The sequence below is a fragment of the Leiobunum rupestre genome, chromosome 5 (assembly GCF_980474605.1).
Source record: "Leiobunum rupestre chromosome 5, qqLeiRupe1.1.hap1, whole genome shotgun sequence".
NCBI lineage: Eukaryota > Metazoa > Arthropoda > Arachnida > Opiliones > Sclerosomatidae > Leiobunum > Leiobunum rupestre.
Window position 1 is genome coordinate 7,671,821 of NC_143388.1, and position 21,710 is coordinate 7,693,530.

The window sequence follows — 21,710 nt, forward strand, 5'->3', positions numbered from 1 at the left end:
GTTGTAAGATTTCTATGGGCTATGACGTCATTTTACTCCTATTCTGTGGTGGCGAATAGTTTGAGTCAGAGTAAAAACGTTAGCTGATAAATTCTGACTGGCAGACGACAAAATCCGATTTTTTTCTTTACACCTACTATTCTAGTTATTTCTCCGATTTCTATGGATTGGAGGTAAATGAACCGTAATGCTACCAATTCAAAATTTCCCGAATCTGGCAGTGCTGTAATCCTTGCTATTTTCAAGATGGCAGAAATATATTTGTGAAACGATGCGGTAAGCTACGTGAATATCGTCAAAATAATTCTTATAACCGTTTTGGACCCGAATTATGTTCTATTTGATGGCCACTAGTTAATAAAAAAAACATCATGCAATAATTATAAATAACGCAATATCGCCCTCTCCGGCGTCGGAGCGCGCGGTTATGCGTGACAAACTCTATCGAGTCCGTCTCCAAGAGTCCAAGGCCTCCAAATATAACAGTTTAGGTCAAAACCTGTCGCGAATACTTGTCGGGCCTTGGATAATTTCTTTTGAAAGGGCACACTTCTAAGATTTTAAATGCAATAGAAGAGGAGGAAATGGTTGTTTAAGAAATTAATGGGTGCTCAACAAGGTAAAGATCATCGCGGGAGCGGCAGCTCATCAGTGGGAAGTAGCCATGGTGGAGTAAAAACTAGCAAACACACTAGTAGCAAATACAACAAAATTAAGGAAGTTAGAGTGACAGCTGCATCAGGAAATATTTTTACAGAACACAGCGGTAAGTTCATTTTCAAGATCATTCTAGCTTAGTAACATTTCAAAATGCGAAACTTTATGAAAACTTTATTCTATCAAATCCTTTTTCATACTTAGGATATCAATATGTATCCATGTTTGAAAGTAATGAGGGTGAATAGTTTTTATAGCTTACTGTAGTTCTCTGAATTTATTTTCATATTCTAGTTTGAATTGCATGTATGATATTTTTTCCTTATAATGGTCTTTTTCCGAGTTAACACAAAAGCATAACAGCTCTGAAGTAATAGTAATGGGTGTAAAATTATATGATTATACACATGATGTGAATTTATATATTGATTTGGCACAATGACGTCATAGTACGTCACCCATGCTTTGTCTTACAGATTAAAAACCAACATAGCAACCGTGGCTAAAGCTACAAAGTGATGAAAATTTTAAAATTAGAATGCTTCTATCCTTTTCTTAGAAAGTTTTAACTCGAGACAAATAAAAGGTTATTAGCAAATGTAACGTTTTTTTTTAAATGTGATAGTCAACTTAGTTTTGTGAGCTGGCTATTGTTTATGTAACAAGTCTGTCAGCTTCATCTTAGTCAGTTATAGGTTAATTAGGGCTCTGTTTGGCACAGGCAAGCTTGTATCACACCGAAAAATAGTATTTAGACATGCCAGAGAAAACTGTCAATAGTACTTGTTGTATGGGTGCAAAGATTTTGTATTAGTTTCTCGTGGGAAAGCTCAAAAACTTTTGCTGTGTAGTTTTTGAAGATTTTCGCAATTTTTTTGGGTTTTTGTGTTTAAAATTCTTAGTTTTGAAAATTTAATACATTATTTTTGTCATTGCCTGATTTTGAGATTTGAGGTGGGAACCCACAGATCACCCTTAAAACAACCCTGCAGGTGGGTTAGTTGGATAAATATATGGTGGGTATTTCACCTTTTTTTAGGCTAATTGTACTACAGGTCAGTGGGTATTGTGACTATCAATATCCAATATTTAATCTTTGATCTATGGACTCTTTGTAAATTGTTTATATTTTTCTGAAATGTGAGGTCAAAAAGTTAGCTTCCAAAGATGAATAGGTCTATTTTAGCTGGTTTATGTAGTCAGGCTCAATTAGTTTATTTTTATTGACGTGTTTCTAAAATAGCCAAATTAGTTAAAATTTATTCATTTATTAATTTTTAAAGAAATAAATTCTTAAAGGGAATATAAAGGGTTTTCATAGGTAGTAATCGGGGGAAAATTTTTAAGATCAAATCAAAATTTCACCATTGGACAAATCTGTTTACTACTTCAATAGATGTTTCCATAAAGAACAATAAAAAAATTAAAATTTTAAAATGTTTTTCTTTGCGTCACGATCTTAAGCTATTAGCAAGAATACAACAAAAATATTCCAAGTACAAGTTGGATTGCTTATTCTTTAATCTGATTCAGAGTCTCTCTGATTTGGAAAGTTACGAATTTTTCAATAAAATTTTATTGCCCATTTGCCACATTGGCCAGAAATCTTATTATTGTCAGATCCCAAAATTAGCTATATTCTACCTTGGAACACCGTTCCAAACCTGATTTTGAGTTTAACATCACAGGTTTATAAATTTTTATATTAATACTGTTGAAAATTTTATCCTTTAATAAATACAATCTTCATTTAGATAATAATTTATTACTAACTCATTATGATATATTTTTTAATGTATGTTGTAATTAAATATTTCTTTTTGTTTGATTTCAGAGGCACTTCTGCAAAGTAGACCATTACCAGAAATTCCAGACCATGGTCCCCTCTTAGGACAAATGGGTGTAATTGGAGATGACAGTGGAGGTGGTTTGCAGGTCCTTGCACCAGCTGGCTCTTCTTCAGAATTAAGTGGGGGAGCCGGAGGCCGGTGGATGTCAAAAGAAAATCTTTTGGCACAGGAAGATGTAGATCCACAACTTTTTGTTGCTTTATACGATTTTCAGTCCGGTGGAGAAAATCAACTTTCTCTTAAAAAAGGTACTTAAGATCAACTTAAGCTTGTCATTTTGGTAATTGCAAAAAAGTGAAATTCCGTTCCTCTACATAGTTATGAGAAATTAACAGCCTTTTTTACGGTTATTTTTAACTATACACAATTTAATGTTTAGTATGGATCTAAAGCTGTGCAACAAAACCGCCTAACACGTACGAAATTTTAACTTAGAAATCGTCATTTCCATAGAAAAACCCAAAATTTATCATTTTATTTATGAACATGCGATTTTTTATACTGAATACGCCCTTTTTTTCTGGGCTTTGTTTTCCCATTTAAAATCACTTGTATGATTCTATAAGTGGTTTTAACCATTGTATTTTATCAGACCAATGGAAACATTATCATATAACATCTTGATTATTTCTTCATTTTCATACTATGGAAGAAACAATTATGTTCCACAAATTATATTTAAAAAAAATGTGCAGGAAATCCATATAGAAACTGATAAAGAATGTTTGGTATATTCAGATATACTATTGCAGTTACAAAGCAAAATAATGTATAAAATGAAACTTTAAATTGCTTGGTTTTAAAATTATTAATTACACTAATTACTAATTAGAAATCAAAACCCAAGTGAGTTAAGCAGATTCATTTGCTAATTGCTGAACATTTTATCGACATTCATAAATAATGAACTACCAAGAATCCCTTTTTCCTGCACATTTTTCTGATTATTCTAATTATTAGAAATCTATCCGCTGATTAATTGGAAACTTATTGATTTACTAGGTGAACAAGTTCGAGTTCTGTCTTACAATAAAACTGGGGAATGGTGTGAAGCCCAGTCCAGATCTGGACAAGTTGGATGGGTCCCTTCCAATTACATTACGCCTGTAAATAGTCTCGAAAAACACTCGTGGTACCATGGGCCAATCTCCAGAAATGCAGCGGAATACTTGTTGAGTAGTGGCATAAATGGAAGTTTTTTAGTAAGAGAGAGTGAAAGTAGTCCTGGACAAAGGTCAATTTCTTTGCGTTATGAAGGAAGAGTTTACCATTATCGCATCAATGAAGATTTAGAAGGAAAGGTTTGTAATGCATTAATTTTAATAGTAAATGTTCGAGGAGTATTGGTAATCAGTGCTTTTATAAATCTAATAGTAATGTGTGATTTTGCATGTGTAAATACTAAAATTTGTTTTAGATCCCCCCCCCCCCCCGGGTCAGTTTGGTGCTAATTATTTTTAATAATAATAATAATAATAATAATAATAAATAAGCTTTTATTGGATAAATCCTACTAAGTTGAAAAAACTTTTTTACAGAGGGATCCATTACATTAAAATTAAATTAAATCTAAGAGATATACCAAAAATGATAAAATTGTCCAATTACGTAGTCTTTAGCATTCTGACGAAAACTCCCTAATGATTGACTATTTTTTAAATCTCTGGGCAGTTCATTCCAATATTTTACCCCAGAGACACTCAGATTTTGCTTACTTAATTTATTGAGAGAAGTTAGTCAGTTTCTGTAAAATTTTGATTTTGTTTAACTATGAGTCTATGACGTGTCAATTCATGTATTATTCAATTAAGCTTGGAATTTTCTTTAGAATTTTTGTTAATTTAAATTTTTTGCTACTGTTGAGGTAGATTTTTGCTCACAAACTTCAGTGAGCATTTGAGCTCCATTAAGTTGGCCCCCCCTCTCTACAATTTTAAAAACTTTCATTTTCGATCGAATGCGACCTCGATGCGACGTTATGCGAAACTAAAAAAAAAAGATGCGACATAATTGTTAAGTTGGAATAATTAAAACAAAAGGGGGGGCTAACTTAATGACAGCCCCCCCACTTTCAACTATCAACCCGGAAACACAACCAATAGAATGCGACCTCAATGCGACGTTATGCGACACCCTTACTTTCGAATGCGACATCTTAGTTAACGAGATAATCGCTTTCGTAAGTGGGGGGGCTAACTTAACGTGAGCCCCCCCCTATAACAGTTGAGGCCTCCAAACACCTTTATTCGATTGCGACCTCAATGCGACGTTATGCGACACCCTTACTTTCGAATGCGACATCTTATTTAACGAGATAATCGCTTTCGTAAGTGGGGGGGGGCTAACTTAACGCGAGCCCCCCCTATAACAGTTGAGGCCTCCAAACACCTTTATTCGATTGCGACCTCAATGCGACGTTATGCGACACCCTTACTTTCGAATGCGACATCTTAGTTAACGAGATAATCGCTTTCGTAAGTGGGGGGGCTAACTTAACGTGAGCCCCCCCCTATAACAGTTGAGGCCTCCAAACACCTTTATTCGATTGCGACCTCAATGCGACGTTATGCGACACCCTTACTTTCGAATGCGACATCTTATTTAACGAGATAATCGCTTTCGTAAGTGGGGGGGCTAACTTAACGCGAGCCCCCCCTATAACAGTTGAGGCCTCCAAACACCTTTATTCGATTGCGACCTCAATGCGACGTTATGCGACACCCTTACTTTCGAATGCGACATCTTAGTTAACGAGATAATCGCTTTCGTAAGTGGGGGGGCTAACTTAACGTGAGCCCCCCCTATAACAGTTGAGGCCTCCAAACACCTTTATTCGATTGCGACCTCAATGCGACGTTATGCGACACCCTTACTTTCGAATGTGACATCTTAGTTAACGAGATAATCGCTTTCGTAAGTGCGGGGGCTAACTTAACGTGAGCCCCCCCTATAACAGTTGAGGCCTCCAAACACCTTTATTCGATTGCGACCTCAATGCGACGTTATGCGACACCCTTACTTTCGAATGCGACATCCTTACTTTCGAATGCGACATCTTAGTTAACGAGATAATCACTATCGTAAGTGGGCAGGGCTAACTTAACGCAAATGAATGGGCCGCCATGTTAAATGAATGCAAATGAATGCGACCTCATTTTAAATGAATGCAAATGAATGCGAGCTCATGTTAAATGAATGCAAATGAATGCGACCTCATTTTAAATGAATGCAAATGAATGCGACGCCATTTTAAATGAATGCAAATGAATGCGACGCCATTTTAAATGAATGCAAATGAATGCGACGCCATTTTAAATGAATGCAAATGAATGCGACGCCATTTTAAATGAATGCAAATGAATGCGACGCCATTTTAAATGAATGCAAATGAATGCGACGCCATTTTAAATGAATGCAAATGAATGCGACGCCATTTTAAATGAATGCAAATGAATGCGACGCCATTTTAAATGAATGCAAATGAATGCGACGCCATTTTAAATGAATGCAAATGAATGCGACGCCATTTTAAATGAATGCAAATGAATGCGACGCCATTTTAAATGAATGCAAATGAATGCGACGTCAATGCGAAGCAATGCGACACCATAATTATCGAAATAATCACCGCTATTCGAATGCGCTTTGGTCCGCGTTGACGACTTCATTTTTTTTATAGAACTTATTTTTTATATTTCGGGGGGGGGGGGCTGTCATTAAATTAGCCCCCTTTTTTCATTTGTCTATTATCTCATAACCTAATTTGTCGCATTCGTTAAAAATAGTGTCGCATTAATTCGCATTGACGTCTCTTTATATTAAGGTTAATTAAAATTATGAATTAATATGGGGGTTACTGTTAAGTTAGCCACCCCCCCACTTTCTCTATTAATTTTCTCATAAACTATTTTTCGCAATCAAAATTATATCTGTCGCATTTCTTCGCATTGCCATGTAGTGGCTATGATATTCTGTTCTGGTTGAATAACGAAATTATGGGGGCTGACGTTAATTTAGCCCCCTTTTAATTTTAATTATATCTCGATAATGGTTAAGTCACATCTCTTTCACTTGCTGTCGCATTGTGGGTGCATAAAATTGATAGAGAAATTTTCTGGGATATCAAAAAAGGGGGGGCCAACTTAATCGACCTGTGTTTCCGTATTTATATTTGATGATTCTCGATCTGGTTCAATCGATTATCTCGTTAACACGGCTGTCGCATTCGAATAGCGGTGATTATTTCGATAATTATGGTGTCGCATTGCTTCGCATTGACGTCGCATTCATTTGCATTCATTTAAAATGGCGTCGCATTCATTTGCATTCATTTAAAATGGCGTCGCATTCATTTGCATTCATTTAAAATGAGGTCGCATTCATTTGCATTCATTTAACATGGCGGCCCATTCATTTGCGTTAAGTTAGCCCTGCCCACTTACGATAGTGATTATCTCGTTAACTAAGATGTCGCATTCGAAAGTAAGGGTGTCGCATAACGTCGCATTGAGGTCGCAATCGAATAAAGGTGTTTGGAGGCCTCAACTGTTATAGGGGGGGCTCACGTTAAGTTAGCCCCCCACTTACGATAGCGATTATCTCGTTAAATAAGCTGTCGCATTCGAAAGTAAGGGTGTCGCATAACGTCGCATTGAGGTCGCAATCGAATAAAGGTGTTTGGAGGCCTCAACTGTTATAGGGGGGGCTCACGTTAAGTTAGCCCCCCCACTTACGAAAGCGATTATCTCGTTAACTAAGATGTCGCATTCGAAAGTAAGGGTGTCGCATAACGTCGCATTGAGGTCGCAATCGAATAAAGGTGTTTGGAGGCCTCAACTGTTATAGGGGGGGCTCACGTTAAGTTAGCCCCCCCCACTTACGAAAGCGATTATCTAGTTAACTAAGATGTCGCATTCGAAAGTAAGGGTGTCGCATAACGTCGCATTGAGGTCGCAATCGAATAAAGGTGTTTGGAGGCCTCAACTGTTATAGGGGGGGCTCGCGTTAAGTTAGCCCCCCCACTTACGAAAGCGATTATCTCGTTAACTAAGATGTCGCATTCGAAAGTAAGGGTGTCGCATAACGTCGCATTGAGTTCGCAATCGAATAAAGGTGTTTGGAGGCCTCAACTGTTATAGGGGGGGCTCGCGTTAAGTTAGCCCCCCCACTTACGAAAGCGATTATCTCGTTAACTAAGATGTCGCATTCGAAAGTAAGGGTGTCGCATAACGTCGCATTGAGGTCGCATTCTATTGGTTGTGTTTCCGGGTTGATAGTTGAAAGTGGGGGGGCTGTCATTAAGTTAGCCCCCCCTTTTGTTTTAATTATTCCAACTTAACAATTATGTCGCATCTTTTTTTTTTAGTTTCGCATAACGTCGCATCGAGGTCGCATTCGATCGCAAATGAAAGTTTTTAAAATTGTAGAGAGGGGGGGCCAACTTAATGGAGCCGAGAATTTGTGAGATCTTTGTTAAACAAATATTAAATGGTCAGCTAAGGTATTTCAAAGGGAAGTTGAAACCATGGAAATTTTTTTAGTAAATTGTTGGTGCTAAACATTATAATTATTCTTTACTTTAAGTATAAAAGTTAATTACTATGGTCCATAGTTTACTATGTTCATAAGACGGTTTAATGTATTAAAAAAAAGACATGTGGAGTTCTTTTTTAAAAATACCTTAAACCGTCTTATTCTTTACTTTATTATATTATAAATTGTATCTTATTGTATTTGGTGGAGTCAGTGAGACTTAGTATGCAGATTGAAAACCTTATGATCTCAAATCTCCTTACCGCCATAACTGTTGTAGTTTTATACAGAATGCTTGGAAATATTATCATTTCTGAACTAGACGTTAATGAGAAACGCTTGAAATTTAATTTAAGCCTAATTTTTAGTGGTTTTCTATTTCCTGTAACTCCGAAAACCTAACCCTCTACTATACCCCCAAATGGTTTATACTCCTTAATTCTTAGTTTATAATAGAATTATCCTCCTTTTTTCCCCAATCTATATTATATACTTACTTGAAATTCTGAAGTTCCTTAATATAGTTAGTATTGAAAGTAGTACAATCCGTAAATTTTTAAATCAAATTTACAATCCCCTCAACACATCACATCAAGATCAATATCAAGTGATTGTTTTTCTCTGAGGATAAAATTTATGGAATAACCTAATTTTTCAGCCTATCTTTTTAAATAATTATTTTTGGTAATTGCATCCAATTCTTTCAATAAAATATTTATAAATCTATAGAAGTATGAGTATTATATCAATTTAAGATTTCCCTAGAGTAAATTGTTCATGTTTTAAGATGTTTGAAGTGTTGTTTATATATTTTCGCAATAATGTATTCGGGCTAACAGATAATAATAAGCCACAACTATAGCCCTATATTTTCTTGATTTACAAGAGATGTTCTCCACCTATGCAGAGAGAAAACCTGTGATTGGACCAGAGTATCTTCCTATACACTCTTTTTTGCGCCTTTATTTTACCCCTCTTACTTGCCTCCCGCTCGTTGGCCATTGCCTCTTCCCCCAGCAGGGAGTCTAGCATTCACTCTTAGGGTTCCCGTAATGGAGGATGGGGCTGAAAAGGGAAAATCAAACATGGACGCGCCCAGGAAAATACCGCGAAAAAGAGTGTATATTACTGGTGAAAATTGAAAAACATAACACAAGGAAAGGTGGTTTCTCTTTTCTTTCATTCGTGGATCATAAAGGGAACAGGGTGCTGCCCACATATTCTCTGTTAATCTGAAGACATTCTTACCACTATACCATTAAATGCATTTAAAATTTCATTTTAGTTAATTTATAATTTTTGTGATTTCAGGCATATGTAACATCCGAATGCCGATTCAATACTCTGGCAGAATTGGTCCACCATCATTCTGTTCATGCTGATGGCTTGATAACTATGCTTCTTTATCCGGCACCCAAGCGCAACAAACCCGCTGTCTTTGCGCTCAGTCCAGAACCTGATGAGTGGGAAATTGATAGGACAGATATAGTGATGAAACACAAGCTGGGAGGTGGACAGTACGGTGATGTCTATGAAGCCGCATGGAAAAGATATAACATGACTGTTGCAGTTAAAACTCTCAAAGTAAGGGTTTTTTTTAAAATTGTTACCGGTCTGGTCATAATTTTCTTTTGTACAAATTGGTTGGGCTGGATCAGGCTATTTTAAATTTTTTTATTTTTTCTAATGGAAATTGAAAACGGTGGAAAGGTAAAAATTTCAATATTGTTGGTTATTGCCAGTGGCGGCGTAAGGGGGGGCGAGGGGGCGGTCCGCCCCGGGTACCAGAGGTGCCATCGGAGAAGCTCGAGGGGAGGGGGCAAATCGGAACAATTAAACTTGAAGAAGACTGACCTGAAAACTTCTGCACTGCAGGGTCCTGGGGGGTGTCACAAAACACTGCCTCCGCCCTGGGGAACCAGCCTTCTTAAGCCGCCACTGGTTATTGCTTAGCTTAATCTTTGCGCGATAGTCATTCAAGGACATCTTGACTCATCGGTTATTGTGACTCATACTCCACTTCGTTTAGTTTTACTTTCAGTATCTAACATTTGGTCTGGATTGCCCCATGAGCCTGTATTTCGCCTTGGCAGTTTACATTTTAGCACATTTTATTTGATATTTTTGTTCTTGTCGGGTTGAATCTGGTAATTTTTTTTCCCAATCAGTTAAAAATTATTATTTTATTTATGCTGGACTAGCCTAGCAAAATTTATTTGCTTTCTTTTTGGGTCAGGTTAGGATAGGTGAGGTTTTAAAAGAAGCTAGTCCAAGCAGTCTCTTTATTGGAAATAAATGAAAAAATTAAGTGTAATTACTATTCATTTAACTAAAGAAATTTAATACTTATCATATCTCTACATTTTCTCACTAAATTATGTTGAAATGGTTTTGTAGGAGGATACAATGGCACTGAAGGACTTTCTGGAAGAAGCGACTATTATGAAGGAAATGAAACACCCCAATTTAGTTCAACTCTTGGGTGTTTGTACCAGAGAACCACCTTTTTATATTATAACAGAATTTATGCCTTATGGAAATCTCTTGGACTATTTACGTAATGCTATTAGAGAAGAAATTAACGCTGTTGTTTTAATGTATATGGCAACTCAGATAGCTTCAGCTATGTCATATCTTGAATCAAGAAGTTTTATACATAGGTAATTAATATTAAGTCAAAATTATTTAAATCTGTTCACATTTGTACATTATACTGAGGTATTCCATTTCATTTTTCATTATGCAGAGATCTAGCAGCTCGAAATTGTTTAGTTGGTGAGAACCACTTGGTCAAAGTTGCTGATTTTGGTTTAGCTAGACTCATGCGAGATGACACGTACACAGCACACGCAGGTGCCAAATTTCCTATTAAGTGGACTGCTCCCGAAGGTTTAGCTTACAACAAATTCTCTACAAAGTCAGACGTGTGGGGTAAATTAAAATTCTATTTTATCTTCTTAAGATCAATGATTTTGAATTAGTTGATTACACCTAGGAGCAACAAACACAAGGAGAACGCAGCTAGCCTTTAAACACGCTAACGAGGGTTGTGTACGAATTTCATTGGACGAGCGTCACGAGCCTGTACGCTGAACGTTTTACGGGCGGGGGGGAGACAATTTCCGAATATTCCCCTCCCGACGGCAGCAGGCGCTAAAGCGTCTAGCCAATGAAAAACGTACACAAGAAAATCCACGACTTTTGACGGGTTGCGTTCTCCTTTTGTGGGGTGTTTTGTTTGTTGCTCCTAGATTACACAAAATTATTAAATCATTGTTTTTTAAATTTGATAATTTAACAAAGTAACTTTTTATCATCAATTTTAATAAACTAGTACATCACCTTAAGCCAATAAATTTTTAAGTGAGTGCCACTGTGTCTACTAACCTTAAAATTCAAAGTTGCATGCTGCTTTGTGCCGTGTTATATCCAAGCAAGCTAGTGGTATTTTGCAAAAAATATTTGAGATACTATTTGGTTTTTGCTTCATACCAGGCCACACCATTATCATTTTAGTTAAAGTAGAATTATGTAATACCCCTTACCAAAAAATAAGTTGTCTAAGAACCACTTAAACTTGGTTTTAAGTTGGTATTTGGAACAAATGCCAACTAAATACTAACTAAACACTACTTAAAAACCACTTAATACCAACTCGTCCAGACTTAAAACCAACTCAATTTCGCTTAATGGAGCCAACTTAAAGCCAACTTAAAACCAACTTAAAAATAATGTAATTTTCTGACCACTAAAAACCAACTAATTACCAAGTTAAAAAAAGAAGTATTTTCCAGCCAACTTAATAACAACTTATTACCTCTTAAACTAGTTTATTAAAATATGCTGACCACTTGAACCTACTTAAAACCAACTTAATGTCAACTAAAATAAAACTTATTTTTTGGTAAGGGAGAGGTTCCCCGATTGTGTATCTCGGGGTGGTTCCACAGAATTATTTTAAAACAAAATACAATGTATTAATAAAATTTTACGCCAAACCATTGGTGTTCCACATATATCATTTAGATACCAAAGGGTTCTGCAATTGAAAATTTTGGGAACCCCTCGTTTAGTAGATGCATCCCTTACCAAAAATTAGGTTGGATTTTAGTTGGTATTTAGTTCTTATACACATTTTAGTTGACATTAAGTTGGTTTTAAGTAGGCTCAAGGGGTCTGCATGTTTCAATAAACTAGTTAAATAGGTAATAAATTGTTATTAATTTGGTGGCAAAATACTTTTTTTCTTTAAGTTGGTAATTAGTTGGTTTTTAGTGGTCAGAAAATTTCATATTATTTTTAAGTTGGTTTTAAGTAGGTTATTCGTTGGTATTTAGTTGGTTTTAAGTTGGTATTTGTCTCCAAATACCAACTTAAAGTATTTCCTAGACAACTTATTTTTTGGTAAGGGACATAATAAAATTTGGGATAACAATTTTGATACAGGTTTTTGTGTGTATTTTATAGTTCACAAAATTAGAATACATAAGCAAAAATTAAATCCACAATTTTTACTATGTAAAATATGAAATTCAGGCTGTTTTGAAATTTTAGATATTAGCTTCTTTTGTGCAAGTAATCATGATCCTTATTTGACAGTTGGAGAAAAGTTCTGATGTTTCTTGAAAAAGCCAACGAAGTATTCTAAAAACGATTCTAAACATGCTGGCACAAATTGACTATTGTTAGTTTGAAACAGTCTAAAAATAAACTATTTCTGCTTTGCACCCCTCTTCGTCGTTCATTATAATACAATATAATTTATTCTTTTAATTGTATTATATAATAATAAGCTCTTAAATTAAATGTATCCCTTTTATTTAGCTTTTGGAATATTGTTGTGGGAAATTGCAACCTATGGAATGTCTCCTTATCCTGGAGTTGATCTGACAGATGTTTACCACATGCTTGAGTCTGGTTACAGAATGGAGTGCCCCCCTGGTTGCCCACCCAGAGTCTATGAACTTATGAAGCTCTGTAAGTTTAAATTCTATTTTTATTATTATTATTAGTAACCTGTAGGTAGTGATGTAAGTCGGGTAAATACCCAGTGGGTAGGGTATTTTTAAATAGGTATTTACCCCATGCCCGGGTTAATACCCAAAACTAGGGCTTTTATGATTGGGGCGTCAGTTAGTATCGGGTCGAGTGGTACTATCTGTTATCCTCCTTGTCTACATCTTTCGCTTTGTTTGGGCTTATTAGGTATAGCAATTTGGGCAAACTACATTTTTTAAATGCAGTTTTATTTTAGTCTATTTTATTTCTAGCCGGGGAGTTATTCAAAGATAAAATAAATGTGTTGTATTCAAATAATGCTGTAAGGAGTTCAAACATTCTAATGACTAATGTCAACAAAATGACAAAGCAATCAGGAAATGTTTTAATGGCCCTGATGAAATGAATAAAATCCTTAATTGCTCATGTTACTTACTGTTAGTGTTAAGCCTGCTAATAAAATAGTCATGATGAGGAATCTGAGGAGAGCCAGGGGTAGCTGAAACTGAACTTTCAAGTGATCGTCCAGAAAATGAATAAATAATATTTAATAGTTATCTCATATGTTATTGTTACTATGTAAAACTTGCAAAAAAAGTAAGAAACAATAATTAAAATTTAATATGAGCATAAGTTGATGTGTTTGTGGGTTTTTCAATTACCGTACTCTTAATTGAATAAATTAAAAAAAAATAACAAAGAAATTAATGGTGTTTATAAACACCTGGGTATTTATGTATTTTGGGTATTTACCCGGGTAAGTACCTAAGGTATTACCCTGTGCTATAAATACCCAGGTATTTTACCTGTAGGGCAGAAATTGTTGCTATATATAATCCACATAAATGGTACATTACGTAGTTAGTTTTTATTGAAGTTTGAAATATTTTAATTGTGGTTATTGTGTTTGTATCTGGAGTGATGAAATAAATTACAATGATTTGAAAAGTAAATGAGTTAATTTCAGCCTAAATAACAGGCATGGAATTTTCATGGTGTGTGAATGAACATTGGGTTAGAAACGTTTAAATCCTCTGAATGTTCTACCTGGTCACTGGATCAGTTAAAAATTTCTGTTCAGATGGCTCCTTTATATCTACTACTTCCCAAAATCTCCTCCCCCTCCCATGAAATAACTACGCAGTATTATGCCTAAATGTTTGAAATTATTTTTAACTTTGACCATTTGAAATCCTTGCCATTATTCATATAATACACCATGCTAATCTTGAATGAAATATTCATACCAAGGATTGATCAGAAGCTGTTATTGTTAGCATATGCATCTACTAAACGAGGGGTTCCCAAAATTTTCAATCGCAGAACCCTTTGATATCTAAATGATAATATGTGGGACACCAATGGTTTGGGATAAAATTTTATTAATACATTGTATTTTGGTTTAAAATAATTCCTTGGAACCCCTGCCCTTACCAAAAAATAAGTGGTCTAGGAAATACTTTTAGTTGGTAAGTGGAACAAATACCAACTTAAAAACAACTAAATACCAACTTAAAACCTACTTAAAACCTAATTACAAATAATATGTTATTTTCTGACTACTAAAAACCAACTAACTACCAACTTAAAGAAAAAAGTATTTTCCCATCAACTTAATAACAACTTATTACCCCCTTAACTAGTTTATTGAAATATTCTGACCACTTGAGCCTACTTAAAACCAACTTAACGTCAACTAAAATGTGTATACCAACTAAAATCCAACTTATTTTTTGGTAAGGGTGGAACCACCCCGAGATACACAATCTGGGAACCTCTGTACTTAACAGTTGTAGGAGGTTTTCAGCTAGTGTTATTTCAAATGCTTTATAAAAATTTAAGTACTCTTAATTTTAAAAGTAATATAAGCTCGTAACCTTTCGTATAAAAAATCAATGCATGTTTAAGAAACAAAAACCTGAATCAAATAATGAATACTATTGCTATTAATATTTTAGGTTGGCAATGGGAAGCCCAAGATCGCCCAAGTTTTCAAGAAATTCATCATACTTTAGAAACAATGTTTCAAAATTCAAGTATAACAGAAGGTAATATTTAAAGTTTTTGCTTGTAGAATTTTCAATTTAATTTGGATTAAATTTAATAATTAAATCTTTAATTAAAATCCATTATTGTTTTTTCAAACTGCTATTGGTATGCGGGAAGAATTTTGGGATGGTAATTTGTGGTAGACAATGGTGGGTAGTAGTAGTAGGCAGTGCTCCTCAATTTCTAAGACAGTTTTGTGGGACAGGAAAGAAGCAGTGGTTGGCAAATGTTTATTTTCAAAAATAGTAAATCTTAAAAGAGGTAGCGATAGAAATACTTATGGAGCTCTAGTCAAAACATATCACAGCTGAGAAAATATAACCTCACATTAATCTTCATAGAATGAAACTAAATCATATTATTATCATTTAAAAGGATTGCAATCTGAAGTTTTAAAAACTCCATAACATTTTCTTAGATTTACTATTTAAAACAATAATTTTGAATCTTTCTCCTCTTAGATTTACTAAATAAAAGAATAAACTTATTTTAAATTTTCAGAACAGGCTATTGTATATACATTGGTACCCTTACCAAAAAATAAGTTTCTAGGAACTTGGTTTTAAGTTTGTATTTGAGACAAATTCAAACTAAATATTAACTACAACCGTACTTAAAAACAACTTTAAAGCAACTAGACTATTAAAAACCAACTAATTACAAACTTAAAAAAAGTATTTTCCTGACAACTTAATAACAACTTATTTAACTATAGTTAAGTTATTAAGTTGGCTAGAAAATCTTTTTTTTTAAGTTTGAAATTAGTTATTTTTTAGTAGTCTAGTTGGTGTAAAGTTGTTTTTAAGTATGATCTTAGTTAATATTTAGTTTGTATTTGTCTCAAATACAAACTCAAAACCAAGTTCGTAGACAACTTATTTTTTTAGTAAGGGTAGGTATTCCACCTCATAAGCGTTTTATAAGGACCCCCATAGTAAAGGTATATAGGGATTATTTTATAAAGTGGCACACCTTGGAGGATACTCTACAGTGTTGAATGTATCATGGTTTCTGAACTACGTGCCATGAAAAAACAATGATAGAATATTGAATCAAAACATAAATGTGACTTGTAACATTTTATACTGATAAACAAAAATAAGCAATTTAACGAAATTATATAACTTTTCATAAAGGGCTAAATAGACATAGACATGATATTTAATTTTTTTTGTAATAAAAATTTGTTATTCCTTATTTTTCAGAGGTTGAAAAGCAACTTGAAAAACAAATTGGACCAGTTGGAAGTAAAAGATCTGATGGGTCACCTGTTGGCCTGTGTGATGATGTAATTGGTTTGGAACAATGGAACACGGAACAAGGTGAGATATTTCATCATAACTCCCCATCATATGTCACCAAAAAATGTCCTTGATGTATACATAAAAAGCCTAGTTAACTTAGGAAATGTAAGCGAAGTTAGAGTTAAGCAATAAAATAAATTAAATAACTGGTAAAGTGTTATGATCAATAAATACCTTTTAATTATTAGGCTTTAGTGTTTTATGCTATTGGTTCCCCTTAAAAAACCCTAGCAATGTCACTGAAATCTACCACCCCACATTAACCAATTCACCAAAATCTCGATGGAAAGACCTTGCTGTCTTAAGAAATCTAAAAATATTAAATTTCCTAATGCTTGTTTTTCCCGCATGAAATTTTTAAGGCTTTTATATTAGGTTCATATTAACAAATATGGGTTATTAATTTTTTTTATTAAAGGCAGGTGCAATAATTTTCTGTTTCTGTTTCATCCTTCTTTTATTCTTGTTCATTCATCATTGCGAAAAATTTGTCACTTGCTTCCCACTACCAGGAGTGGCTAGCAGCAATGCATCCAAGTTCCAGTCTGGAGGAACTACTGGAGGAAAACCCTCCGTGGTTCAGCTGAGACGTTCTGGTCCTAGGAGTAAACAAGCGCCCATGCCACCCAAAAGAACCAGCTCATTCCGCGACAGTACATATCAAGATCAACAAGCACCGAGAGGTTTTGATGAATGTACTAGTCCGGGAATGGGTTTCTCTATGGGACATGATGGTGTTACAGGAGCTAAATCTGGTGAAGCCATGAATGGGCTGGAAAAGGTTTTTGAATCAATAAACAGGGAATTGAGTGAGCTTGGTCAGGCTGGATCTGGAAACAACAATAATGGGGAACTTGAAGAGGATTTTGATGAAATGATGTACAGTGCTGAGGAACGTAGTCCTGACATGGAGATTGAAGAAAGTCCGGTAGCGGAAAGGTCAAGATTATCCGTATCTGTGAGCAGTGTTCCTAATTCAGTTGTATCCTCTGCACAAACTAAGTTAGGGGAACAAAATCCTCAAAAGTTGAAGAAAGCCCGAACATATCCTCCAAATTCACAAAACAAATCCAAAGAAAACATAAATTCTAATGTTTCATCTGTAAACTCCAACTCAATTCTCAGTGTTGCTTCGAGTAATCAGAAGTCTAGAGATATTAAAAAGGTTCAGGTGGCTGCTTTGGAAGTTCAGAATGTGAAGCGGGCTATCAATCGATACGGAACTCTTCCTAAAGGGGCTCGTATCGGAGCATACCTTGAATCATTAAGACAACATGGTCTTCACGCAGGAACAATTTCTTCCCCACCAGAACCACTTAGCGAAGGTAAAAGAACAAATCTGGACCAATTACAAGATCTTCAAAGTGGCAATCAGATGAAAAACTGTAACAGCAATTCCATGTGTAATGTTGCTGTGGCTGTGGCAATGGCAATATCATCAGCCTCTAAATTTCCTTTAAATAATCAACAAATGGCCTCCTCAAATGAACCAGAAAAGGTTAAGAATTTTTCTCCTCATGGCTTTCTTCAAAGACAAAAATCTGACTTGACACACAGTAACAAAACTTCAGATTTATTCGAAACTGGTTCAATTCCTGACACCAGAAGATTAGGTGCTAAACCCGTACCATCTCCTAGGCTTCCCAGAGGAGGACCAGGAGGTAATTCGGCCGCTTTGAGGAAAAGTGAAAGAAAATATTCAAAGGAAAATGTTTTCCATGCACAGCAACGCGATCAGAAAGATTCTAGAGATACAATTAGTGAAAGTGGAACAAATGTTTTTGGTATTAATTTGAGACATCATGACACATCAACAGATACTGGAACACACACCACCCAATCATCTCCACCTCCATTTGGATCCAGCATAATTCGTAGAACATTGAAGAAAAGGCCAAAAGAAAGACCTCCTAGTCCTCCACGCCATCCTTTAGTTAAAAGTGGGTCTATGGATGATCAGTTAACTAGACACGAATTAGATCCAACTATGAGAAGTCCAACAACAGCTACTTCCTCTTCTAGAAGCTCCGCTAGTCCTTCCCAAAACCAAACACCAGAAAGCCCCTCTTCCAGGATCTTGCCACCACCAGATGTCAACAACACTTCAAACATTGTCCCAGCTTCTTTTCTCGATGACTTTCACCTACCACCTCCCCCACCTCCAGAATTGTTTGATTCCATGGATGAAGGATCAAATTCAACTTGTTCAGCTCCACCACCCCTTACCCTTCCTCCACCACCTCCAATTGCTGATATTGTACCTTCAACTCATGAAGCTAATATTGGCGCTGGAAAAATTTACGCAGTATCGAAATTAAAACCTGTCCGAACTATAGACAAACCAGAACCAGACAACGTTAATAGAAATCCAGCAGCCCAATTAGTGTCAGAATTGTTTGAAAGTTTGAAACTCAAGTCCCAAAAAAAAAACGTGGAAAAAGGCGACGCATCATCTCAGACTATTGTTGAACCAGAAAGAGAAACATCGAAAGCTTGGCGTAAATCATCTTTCAGCAAAGAATTAACGGAAAAAGATGAAGGAGAAAGTAAAAATAAACCAACACCCGCTAATATTTCTGATATCGAATCCAGAAGAAAAATGTTTGAACAAAGAGTAGGATCTGCTGTAAAATATTTTAGTGGAACAGATCACGATGATAATAAAGACACAAGTACTGAGAAAACAACTAAAGAAGAAATAGATAAATTAGAGAAACAAAACCTCAAGAACTCGAATTTAGGAAGTGGAGGAGGTATATATTACCCACCAATAATTAAAAAACACAATACTAATATTCCTAACCCAGATATTTCGGATACTAGTATTAATAGAGAAGACTCACCGATGGAACAAAGAAGCAGTTTGATACTAGTCCAAGAAGAAGATGGCAAGCGCCATAGTACTGGCAGCATCAGCAGCTTGAGAAAATTATGGGAAAAAGAATCTGGTGGTGGTGTAGGTGCTGAAAGTTCTCAAACAAACGCAACAACCGAAGGAAAAATTCAGTCAGTTAATGTCAGTGATTCAAGCCGCCGACCTAGTCCAAAAACAAATCAAAAACGGCCAGAGTCTCTTAAGCTCAAAACCCCTGTTTCAGAATGTCTTCCGACAGATTTAGCAAATGATCATCATGGTCCTAGTCAAGACGATCAACAAAGTTTATCTCCTGAAAATGAGGAAAAGTTCCAACTTAAGACTGATGTTTCTAAAAAGGAACAGGCCAACGTAGCTGCTCCTGAGAAAAATGAAGTTGCTTCCGCAAGTATAGGTATTGTTTCTGGGATATCAGTTCCTGCTGTGTTTCAGGCTCCTAAGCCATCAGTGCCAGTAAAGCCCCCAATAAAAACTGGTGCACGACTTCCTCCCAATCAAGTTGGATCTTCCGTCAGTGCTATTCCCAATAAACCGATTAAACCGGCAATTAAGCCGCAAGTATTACCAAAAAACATTTCAGGTAACACTTCGGGTGGAGCAGTTTTGAGCTCTAGTTCTAGAATCACGTGTTTAGAGAGCCCTACTAATAATCAAGTAGATGTGGGAGTTACGTTGGAAGAAGACAAATCAAATATTGAACCTAGCAATGAAACGTCGGGAATAGAAAACTGTAAAGCTTCAATTCTTGATTTGTCTTGCGCGTTAGAATCAAGCATAATGACACTGAAAAACTCTTCCGTAATAAGTGGCTCCAATGTAATGCAATTATCAGACAAAGTGCAGCTCTTTAAAACATCGTGTGGTAGCTATGCTGATAGCATTCCACCACATGGTCGTTTTCGTTTCCGTGAACTTCTTTCTAAATTAGAAACTCAAGGAGATCAGTTGAGGACTTGTAGTAGCAACAATAATGCGGATTCTGCAAAACTTTTTTCAGATTTACAAAATACGATTAAAGATCTAGTGAATGTTGTACAAAGGTAAAACTATAAAAGAAATGACGCGTTTTCTGCAACAATTAGAACTAATTTTAATGTTGTGGGTCAAGACTTAATTAAATGATGACTACAGCTTTTTGTACCATGCTACCTATTTAAGAATTGCGATTTGTATATTTTCATGTAGATTTAATTCTAATTTTAGTACTATTAGTTTTTTTTGTTTACTGTGTTGAGGCGGCTTGCGTGTCTTATTCATAGTTAAAAAGAAATAATCGTATTCATAGGTGCGGGCAATTAAAGAATAAAATCTTTTCATTTGATTAATTACTATGAAAATTTATTAAAAAAACTTATGCTGGTCATATCGAAGTTTAAGACAGAGTTTACTTGAATTATTTTTCTTTTACTTAAATTATATATAAATTTTTATTATTAAATACTCCAATTAATTGGCTCATTCATGTACGATACTTGTACAAACACAACGAAGTATAGTTTTTACAATTTATTTATAGCCTAAAAACTAAATTTGTAAGTTTAAGAGAATGGACATCTTTTTGGAAGAAAAATTATTTCATCTAGTCTTGAATACATATATGGTGTTCATTTAGGGTGTTTGCGATGAAGAAAATTACTCGCTGTATAATGAATTGTATGAGTGTAAATTTTTGGAATGTAAGAATTCTATCGTATTCATTTTGGAATCTTTGATTGATGCGGTAAAAATTATTTTTGTACAGTTGGGTTTTTACGTTTTATTAACATTTTAGTTCTTGTATTTTACGTCTTTTCCATAATATTATTTTTAGAGATGTATGGTTCTACATACTGTATAGGCTGTTTTATATTAATTACTTTAACTTTCCCATAGTTGTGGCATGGTATAGTTAACTCAACACTTAGCCCATGGAAATCGCTTTTTAATAACATTCAGAAAATCAATCTGGAACTTTTGTTATTATAAATTTTGTATAGGACCAAAGCTGAAAAGTGCGTAAGTTTATATATATATCTCTTAATTGTGTAATTTTTATACAATCATCTGTTATTTTCAAAAAGAAGAAACATTCCTTTCAGTATATTTAGGGTATTGTCTTAAAATTAAATGGATTTTTCCGCTGTTATAATCTGAATTTTTCCTCTTGAACAAAATTGTGGGGGTTAATAATTGTTACATTTACGAGAATAAGTACCTAATATTGGTTGGTACCAGTGCCAATAAAGGCTAATTAACTATATATGTATTGGTATAAATTATTTTTGCTAAAGCCCAAAAAATTTTAGCGGCCTTTACTGATTACTCTATGTTCGATACCAATATTCAGTCCTGATTTAGTAAATTATATGTAAAATACTTGACATAACGAAGACGTTTCCTCCTTAATATTATATGAAAATCAGATGTGCTTTGGCAAAAGTAACAAATAATTATACAGCAATTTAT

General features: G+C 35.0%; 1 protein-coding gene across 1 annotated transcript; it reads left to right on the top strand.

Annotated features, from left to right (window-relative positions):
• Window positions 1-245: 245 nt before the first annotated feature.
• Window positions 246-21,327, top strand: Abl (tyrosine-protein kinase Abl). Its single transcript, XM_090175783.1, has 10 exons — window positions 246-766; window positions 2,492-2,755; window positions 3,510-3,808; window positions 9,351-9,623; window positions 10,437-10,699; window positions 10,786-10,970; window positions 12,864-13,016; window positions 14,996-15,085; window positions 16,292-16,408; window positions 16,903-21,327. Exons 1-10 carry the CDS (start codon window positions 604-606, stop codon window positions 20,307-20,309), a joined length of 5,214 nt encoding a protein of 1,737 aa, XP_090031909.1. The 5' UTR covers window positions 246-603; the 3' UTR covers window positions 20,310-21,327.
• Window positions 21,328-21,710: the final 383 nt, after the last annotated feature.